The following is an 8,685-nucleotide window of genomic DNA, read 5'->3' on the forward strand; positions in this document are numbered from 1 at the left end:
CTGAACGTCACTGACAGCAAGGGTTGGCTGCTGCGCGCCAGCCCAGTTCCAGACTCAGGAGAGCTCCTGTAACTTTCTCGGGAGCAGTAGGCGAGAGGAACAAGCCCGTGTTAGATTCGCCTTCAGGACCATCCTAACAACTAGGTTAAAGTGACCATTTCTAAAGATTAAATAGTTGCAAGCAACTTAGCTCTGCGAGAAAGTAAACCCCAAAAGCTACAAGAAGCTCAACAGCTGGAAATGCTCTGTGGCCAGCAGAAACGAGCCTTTGAGCTCCTTGAACCAGCACCAGCTCCAGCGATTATTCCTACCATGCCACTCCTTCTCTGGATGCTAGAGGAACACGGAATATCAACAGCAGCCAGAAACAAGGTAAAAAGACCCAGGACGGAAAGAGAAAACCTAGTAAGGTAGAGCTGTAGGTCATATTTAATTATAAGCGAGGTAAATAGCTGGGCTTTCATGCTGCGAAGCCCAGCGCCAGCTGCGATGAGGCTTGTGTGACTGGTTCAGCACTCTGTCCAAAGCTGCCTTGCCATTGCTGCTGTCTTTTTCTCAGTTCACACAAGACTCCAATGGGGACTTTTAGTGCCTGATGGCATGACCTGGATTTTAACTTGGTTCTTTCGCTGTAGCACAGCCCCTCTGTTCCTGCTGCTTCCTCAGGAGTGGCGTGGAGGAGCACAGCGAAAGGAAGTGTGACTGAGCACAGCAACACGTGCTGCAAACCTCCGAGCTGCAGCTAACGTTCTGCTCCACACAGACCGTACGTGACAGTTTTTCCTTTTGTGAGGGTTGGTGTTTACCTCTTCTGTTCTCTGTGTCTCTGACTTCAGTATGAGACTGCAAAAACAATGAAACATTTTCATGTACAGGTGTTACGAATCACATCTGTAATCAAAGCTGCTTTATTTCAATAAGTCACATTTATTTATGTCAACTTATAGGTCAAGAGGCCCTTCTAAGAGGGAAATGCAAGGAGGAAAGGCTAAGTCTGTTTGGAAAAAGCGTTTGCTTTGTCAGCTGCTGAAAGCAGCAGGGAATATGGTATGGTAAATCCGTCCTGAAAGGCCAAGACATCCTTCCATCCAAAGGGAGCCGAGGTCCAGAGCCTGTGCTCGGGCAGCACGCTGCTGTGCCCATGCGCAGAGTTGGCAGCATATTTTCCAAGTTTTCCATGTGCCGAGAGTTTTGTCGGGTCTAACAAGCGGGTAGAAGAGGCCAGGCTCCACTAGAGGGGGCTCCCATCCCTTCCAAGCGCTCCGCGCTCGCTCGGGCGCTAATGCCTGCCTTGGCAGAGCCGAGCGGGAGGCACCTTCTCCGTGCAGGCCTCATCCCAGGCGGGCAAAGCCCGGCGCCCCGCGGGACCCTCCTGCCTCAGCAGCAGCCTCAGGAAAGGCCAGGGCGTCGGAACGCTGTCCTTCCCCACGGGCCGGTACCAAAAGGCATTGTCTGCCTGCAAGAGCAAACCCTCTCTCCTCTGAGGTGAGCCAGTCAAGACCAAATGCTCATTTTAACACCACTGCAATCCCAACAGAAGAAAGTGTGCTTGGGCAGGCCGAACCAGTCTCCTTGACCTGGAAAAGCATACACCGGTTAACAGGGAGAGCCCGTGCTGAGGTGCTGCGTGTTCGGACCGGGTTGCTGAGCAGCGAGAACAGCACAGCCCCTAGTGCCGTTGGGGATCGCACGCCGTGGCATTCTGCGGAACTGGCACAGGGAGCGCTTACCCCTTCCAAGGCGCCCGGGCGCGCTGAACGCAACGGCTATGCAGTCGGCACTTCTCAGGATGCTACTGCCAGGATGCCACGACACCGAGAAGGAAGAGAGATGAGCACCTGGCTGCCCATTCCCAGGAAGTGTGAGCCCCCCTCTGCGGTCCTCTTTTCCAGGAAAGCCTCGTTCTGGCTAGATGGGACATGCTCGCGGTGAGCCCCAGCTAAGGCAAGCGAGCCCGGCTCGCGCACACTGCTGAATACGGAGACCGCCCCGCTTGGTCCTCAGCTAAAGGGAGCCCTTCAAAATGCCCAGAAGTTAGTGCTGTCCCTATCCCTGCCCCATCCCTGCCCTGGCCCTGTGCAAGGACGGTGAGCACCAGTGACAATCAAAGCTCCTAACCTGGCAGGACTGGTTGGAAACAGTCCGAGGACCAGATACATACAGAGCTGCGGCCGGTAGCAAGTTATGCTGGGACGTGATTTATGGTCCTCTTCTGCAAACATCCTTATCTTGCTAACACACACGCACGACTCAGTTCTACACCCCGACAACGGCCACACTCTGCCGTCAAAATATCCGGTGTCCCACTGAGTTTCTCCGGTTCCCCGAGTTGCCTGTAAAGCAGTGGAATTTCCCAGCTGTGCCTGGACTGCTACAGGGCTGGACTGCTGTCCAACATAATGTCTTTGGACTTTCCCAAGCAGTTTTCAAGCATCAGTTACTTCAGGCTTCCAATTCTTCCATGAGAGGGCTGCAACTAGGGAACCTCACAGAATGGTGGCTTATTTCACTGCAGGTATCTGCAGCTCAGCTGAGATATTTCCCTCCTCTGGACGTGTGCGCACCACCAAACTGCTGCACACAAACACGTTGCTGCAAAACAAACCTGTTTTGGCTTGCCTTTTTTTTTTTTTTTTTTTTTTTTTTTTTTTTTTTTTTTTTCCTATTGTTTGCAGATATCTGTTGAAAACAGAGCGCTCATCCCTCCAGGCTATAAACACCTTAAGGCAAATTTACTTTTAGGAGCACACTACCTCGCATGCGAGGGGAGTGGTTTCAGTTGGAAACTGGGAGGAGGGATGATTGCAACACAAAAGAGCAAAGGAATATGGGAGCAGACGGAATTAATCTTACCTTGAAAGTCTGCCTGTTTTAGCCGCAGAAGTGAGCTGTGCCGGCCGCACCTTGCCTCTCGGTGCCAGGGCGGAGGAGGACCGCGTGACTCAAGCAGGAGGAAGCGCTCGCATGGCCTTGTAGGCCCCGCTGAAGGAAGGCATTCGCTCTAGTGTCCCGGGAAAGCTTTCAGGAACTCATTTTCGATCTGGTCATCGCGAGTCCCAGACGACGTTGTTCTTTCCTGCACGGCTCCGTGTCTGGAGCACGAGCTTGTCTTCCTGATGCCTGGCCCCAACTGGCTGGGTGCTGTGCTCTTCCTTGGGGTACAGCTCCGAGGTAAGGAAACCTGCTTTGACGCGGCCTCCGTTGCATCTCGACTCTCCTCTTCTGATCAGTAAATTGCCGGCCTTATTATAGCAGTGTCTCTATAGAGGTCTCAGGCGTGTCGTGCCCGATCGCTGCGATTCTTCTGCTCGTGGCTTCGCTGTGAGTGACATGAAGTGATTGAGTTTCTGGGACAAACAGGTTTAGGCGTGTTCCAGGGGAAGAAGAACACTGAGCTCATTCTGAGCTCCAGTTACACATCTTTTCGGGCCCCAGCCTCGCTCCCAGCTCCGGCCAGGACTCCGGACTTTACTCTTGGATGTTTGTTTCACTACCTTTGTTACTGGACAATCGGAGCTTGTTAAACAGGGCTAGGTTTAAGCCCGTTATGCTGCAGTGAATCCAGAATAGCAATAAACCTACTTGAATTTTCAGTGGTTTATACCAATGTAACTGGAAACCGGATTTGGCATAAGAATACCATGTCCTCCTTTTCCAAACACATTGGTAACCTGTCATGGAAAAAATCTTTTATAGGTAATTTGTACTTTTGCTCTTTTTAAGAAGTTTAAAATGAAGATTTGACACTGATCTAAGCCAAAGAAGTTTTCAAATCTGAACACCTTCAGTGTTTTGGTGGTTCAAAAAATTCTCCTTTGAGAAAAGAAAATATTTGGCCAGGAATTTTTGGTAAGAAACTATTTTCAAAAAGATAAATCCATTGGATTTTCAGATCATGAAGTACACTGAGTAGACCACAGATTTAAAATTTAGACTGCCTATCCAGCTACTGAGAGTTATCAAAGAAAAACAAAAAGGTAATACAAATACAAATAGGAAACTATACCAGCCCAGATAAGCTTTTTTTTTTTGCTAGAGTGAACATTTTGGTCAGTAATTTATCTTCCTAGAGTGACCAGAAATTACTGCTTGTTTCTATTTGTGTGTGTGTGTGTGTGTGTGTGTGTGTGTGTGTGGTTTTTGTTTGTTTGTTTTCCTAAGCAGGAGTAGAAGGAAAGCTATGGGAGCAGATGATGGGGAAGAGGGTGGGCTGCCACTGGTGATTATTAGATCAACTCAAGTGTTTTGTGCAACCCAGAGGAGGTAGGTTTTGCCAGTTCCGAGAGCTGAGGTGGCCAGGCAAGCAACACAGTGATGATGGGGAAAAATGGGGGAACCTACAGCACCACTTTTGTAGCAGTAATCTGCTAGACAGGGTAAATTGTACGTGGAGCAGCAGGGCAGGCCAGAAGACAAGGGAGTTTGGAACAGCATCTACACAGAAAACCCTTTTGCTTTCTTCTTTTCCATTATTTTTTTCTCTGTCTTTGTGCTCTCCCTTCTATTGCTTGTCTACCTCTAGATTGCCTAACTTCATACTAAGTTATTTTTAAAGCAGCAGCTGTGGCAGTGTGGTTAGCAAAGGATCCCTCTTTGACGAACAAATGCTTACCGATTTACCATAAGGACCTCCTGCACAGAGTTGGACTATAATTATGCAGCAGTGCTGCTAGCCTCCTCAACAAGCACTTCTTGTATTAGTAAGAGTAGCTTTCCGCACGATGCGCAGCACACTCAACCTGATAATATGAAGTGTATAAAGGAAAATCTGCCTCGCCTGCCTGGGCTGGGAAATGGCAATTGTTTATAGGTGCTCAGCAGTGCTACTTGAAAGGACAGGACTGCTTTTCTAAGGGCAACTTCCCTGGGGAATAAAGCGCAGTAACATGTAATTACATGCAAAAGGGTGACCAGGACAAGTGCCTGAATAGCTAGCAGGCATCCTTAGTGCCCATCAGCAGCAAGTGTATACTACAAGTGTTTATTGCATCTCCTGTGCGTTTATTGCAAGCATATTTATCCCTGAAAAAGACAGAAGAGAAATATTCCCTTCCCTCCAAAAACAATGTGATATTTATTGCCCTTACAGGCAAGCCTTTTCCAGTGGTCTCCACACAAACAGTTATCAGATCTGCAAATGTTTAGCTGAACGGACACATCACTGCCGAGTAAGTTCTGTATCAACTCAGATGGACGCAAACTTCCCCTGAGACCAGCGCTGCGTGGCTTGTGTGGCTTGCGTATCAATTAACAAAAGCCAGGAAGTACATGGTATTTGCATAAGTAAGATTGTACCCTCAGTAATTAAATCTGTATCCTTCTGATCATCAGGTTAAACATTCACAGGGAGAGATAAAGCAGGCTGCATCATAGCTTGAGAGTAGATAAAGAGTTTACTCCCCGACAGTGGTTTTCTTTAACTCTAACACCTTGCTGTTTTCCCTGCAGCACTGTGGCCCGTGGCAGCTGTGGAAGTTCACACTTCCAGGGAGGTGAATGCTGTGAATGGAACTAACCTACGCTTAAAATGCACTTTTTCTAGCAGCAGCCCTATTAGCCAGCGACTGTCAGTGACCTGGAACTTCCAGCCTGAGGACCAGAGCTCTCATGAGCCAGTGAGTGAGACCCTTATGCTCCATTTCATTGATGCAGACTTGTTCAGACAAATGTCTCCCAAGGCACAGCACTGGCTAAGCCCAGTGACGGTAACAGGTCCAGGTGTAGGCATGGGCAAGCACAGCAGCTGTGCACAGGTACGTGTATCTTGGGCCAGCCTTCTGCTATTCAGAATAATTAAGCTAAGCGAGAAGCTTGTTTGTAGATCCTGTTTAAAGAAGCAATATTTATGTCTCGTTTAGGGTAGTCAGGATTAAAATATCCTGGGCCTGATGGAACCGTACCGGTTATACCACAGTTGAACGTTATGTCCAAGCTAAGGGCCTGCACTGACTTGGCTTAGAGAATGGCTTGTGTTGGCTAATGTGGCAGAGTAAGTAGGTTAACGAGTGCTGTAAGTGAAAGACAGCTGAACAGAGCCTGACACAGCCTTTGGCCTGAGCAGGACAGACAGAGCACGGCTGCCAGAGCAAAGGTGCTGTCCCTCTGAGCAGTGAGGTGGCCTCAGAGCTCGTTGCGAGGGCCGAGTGGTCGCAGATGGCCTTTGCTCGGGCCCTGTGCCTCTGCTGGTGCCACTGGGCTTGCAGGCACTGCTTCTGCCACACGTGCTGCACACTGCCTGGGAGTGACAGGCTCTGCCTTTCCTGTAGGTGTTCTATTACCTCAAGGAGCCCTACAAGATGGCTACTGGGCGGTTCAAAGAGCGAGTCACCTGGGATGGGAACATCCAGCGTTACGATGTTTCCATCGTTATCTGGAATTTGCAGCCCTCTGACAACGGGACATTCACGTGCCAGGTGAAGAACCCGCCAGATGTCGATGGCACAATTGGCGAAGTGCGACTCAAAGTTGTGCAGAAAGGTGAGTGGCCAAGAACTGCAACCAAAGGTCTGCAAAACGTTGTCAGGTCTTCCTCCTCATCTGGGAAAATGCATGGAAGAAAGGGATTAAAAAGAGAATGTGGGAGGATAGGTGATGGATACAGGGAGAAAGGAGCCTGAGGAGAGGTTGTTCAGAGAATGCAGAAGGGCCTCAGACCTGGGTCCCTCAGTGTGTCCCTTTTGCTCACCGACTGTTTCTCTCCATGCAGTGCAATTCTCCGAAATCCACTTCCTGGCAGTGGCCATTGGGTCTGCTTGTGTTCTGATGATCATTGTGGTGATAATTGTGGTTTTCTGTCGACATTTTCGGAAGAAACGGCAAGAGAAGACAGAGGCGGCAGACACAGAACTGTAAGGGCACAGGAAAGAGAAGGGCCGATCAAATAGACCTTCATGGCCACTTGGAATCATTGGCTTGGATCCTTCCCTACGCATTTACGGTGCAAAACTGCCAATGCAATTCGCAATAATTGGCTGCTTACTTGCAGTCGGAGCAGAGCCCCAGGAGGAGGGGACTCAGGAGCCCTCATTTTGCTCTTGCCCTTCGAAGTGGCTTCCCACTCAGAGCAATAACCAGATGTGCAGTGGCAGCTGGCAGAAGATCACCCTCTTCTTCCCTCTATAAACCTGGCACTGTGGGCACCCCCCTGTAAAATGCTTATTACTTTATCATATAACTTCTTGTTACGTATTATATATGCTATGTATAACTCAGAACCTGATGCTGCTGCCCAGCATACCTGATGCCAGTTTGGGCTTTTTATTTTTTATTAACAGTACTGAAAAGGAGAAGCTGGAGATTAGAGAAGAAAAGGAAGTCACTCCATTAGAAGACTAGAGATCTTTAACAGTATGTACAAGGCAGGTGTCTATTCAAATGTTCTGCAATTACTTTCTCCACCGTAGTGTTGAGGATCATTGCTAGGAAAGCCTTCGTTGCTGCTTTCCACTGCTATCCTGTTTGGTGGAGAAAGAGGAATGAACTGATCACCTCATATCGGTTCTGAGTCGTTTTCTTGATTCATTTAACCTTTGCTGTTTTAAAATGCTATAGGAAGACTGCAACTTGCTTGCAGATTTGCTGCATTCGCTGAAACATTTTAGCATATCTTGTACCACCCAATTTCTGAGATTACCAGTTGCATCTTTTTTTTTTCCATCAATAAGCCATAATAATATTCTGTTTTTTTTTTTTTTTTTTATTTTTTTAATTACAATCTTTCCTAGGTACTTCTAAAGCAGATGGTGAATGCTTGTAATTTCAATATTAGGAGAAACCTGAATTACAAATGACTGATGCTGCAAACGTGGTATCCATGCTCAAACTAAATTCCTGCAAGAGAAGAGAGGGACATGAACATAAGTTGCAAAGAGTTATTTTCTTCAGGGAAGCAAAACAGGAGGAAATGGCCTCACGAGCAAGGCACTTCAGATCTGTTCACAACTGCAGTGTTTAAGGAAATCTGCTCTGAAGAAGAAGAAATATCCCCAAAGATTTGAAAAAAAAAATGCCAAGATAGCCAGGTGGAGATTTGCAAAGTAGCGGAGCAAACACATACTTGTGCATCTTAAAAATCAGAAGGTGCACATAGATGGCCCTGTTGGTGCTGCAGCAAAAGCTCCTAGAGTGTCCCAGAGCAGAAGGTGGTGCAGGAGCAGCTGGTTGCTCTGAAGTAGCAGAAGTCGCCGTGCTGCGGTCGGTGGGAAGTGCTGCACCGGGGGCGCGTGTGCGTCCCACAGGGTTCAGCGCTCCATGTGTTTCTCGCCGTGTGCTCAGGGGGGAGCGGAGGGCAGCGCTGCTCCCCTCGTGCCCCTCGCGCCTCCCTTTCTATTTATTGCTCGTAACAGCCAAGCGTATCTCACTGCCGCACAGGACCCGCTGGCCACGTCCTCCCCGGGCTGCAGCAGATGCACCAGACGCAGACGAAGCCCTGCATTGTTAAACGCAACTGCGCTTTTACTGTATTTGACCAGCGCGAAATCAAAATATTGACCTGTTTGTGTAAAGAGTGTCTTTATGGTTTTACGACTGGGCTGCGATGTGCAAGGCACGTTTCTTGTTTGTACATCCTCCCTTTCTTTCGCACGTGTCATAAATAAACGTGGTTTGTGGACAGAAGCGACGGCAGTGGCGCCCCTTGTCCCGCTGCGTGCCCGTGCCCGGTGCCCGGTGCCCCGCGCCGCGCGC

The 8,685-nt window shown here is 48.8% G+C and overlaps 2 protein-coding genes across 2 annotated transcripts in view; both read left to right on the forward strand.

Moving 5' to 3' along the window:
• Window positions 1-2,870: 2,870 nt before the first annotated feature.
• MPZL2 (myelin protein zero like 2) lies at window positions 2,871-8,057 on the forward strand. Its single transcript, XM_026040316.1, has 6 exons — window positions 2,871-3,171; window positions 5,449-5,615; window positions 6,267-6,477; window positions 6,707-6,848; window positions 7,275-7,358; window positions 7,725-8,057. The coding sequence occupies exons 1-5, from the start codon at window positions 3,117-3,119 to the stop codon at window positions 7,333-7,335; spliced, it is 636 nt and encodes a 211-aa protein (XP_025896101.1). The 5' UTR covers window positions 2,871-3,116; the 3' UTR covers window positions 7,336-7,358; window positions 7,725-8,057.
• Window positions 8,058-8,405: 348 nt separating this feature from the next.
• Window positions 8,406-8,685, forward strand: part of MPZL3 (myelin protein zero like 3) — a 4,930-nt gene continuing 4,650 nt past the window's right edge. The window contains exon 1 of the mRNA XM_026040287.1: window positions 8,406-8,493. Coding sequence (XP_025896072.1) covers window positions 8,406-8,493 — 88 coding nt within the window. The remainder of the gene's footprint in view (window positions 8,494-8,685) is intronic.

Source organism: Nothoprocta perdicaria, unplaced genomic scaffold (genome assembly GCF_003342845.1).
Source record: "Nothoprocta perdicaria isolate Ctin4 unplaced genomic scaffold, notPer1 scaffold_252, whole genome shotgun sequence".
In the NCBI taxonomy this organism is placed as follows: domain Eukaryota; kingdom Metazoa; phylum Chordata; class Aves; order Tinamiformes; family Tinamidae; genus Nothoprocta; species Nothoprocta perdicaria.

Coding starts and splice junctions, on each gene's coding strand:
- MPZL2 (XM_026040316.1), top strand. CDS start 3,117: ATGCCTGGCCCCAACTGGCTGGGTGCTGTGCTCTTCCTTGGGGTACAG. Junction 5,616..6,266: donor ACCAGAGCTCTCATGAGCCA/GTGAGTGAGACC, acceptor CCTTTCCTGTAG/GTGTTCTATTACCTCAAGGA. Junction 6,478..6,706: donor ACTCAAAGTTGTGCAGAAAG/GTGAGTGGCCAA, acceptor CTCTCCATGCAG/TGCAATTCTCCGAAATCCAC.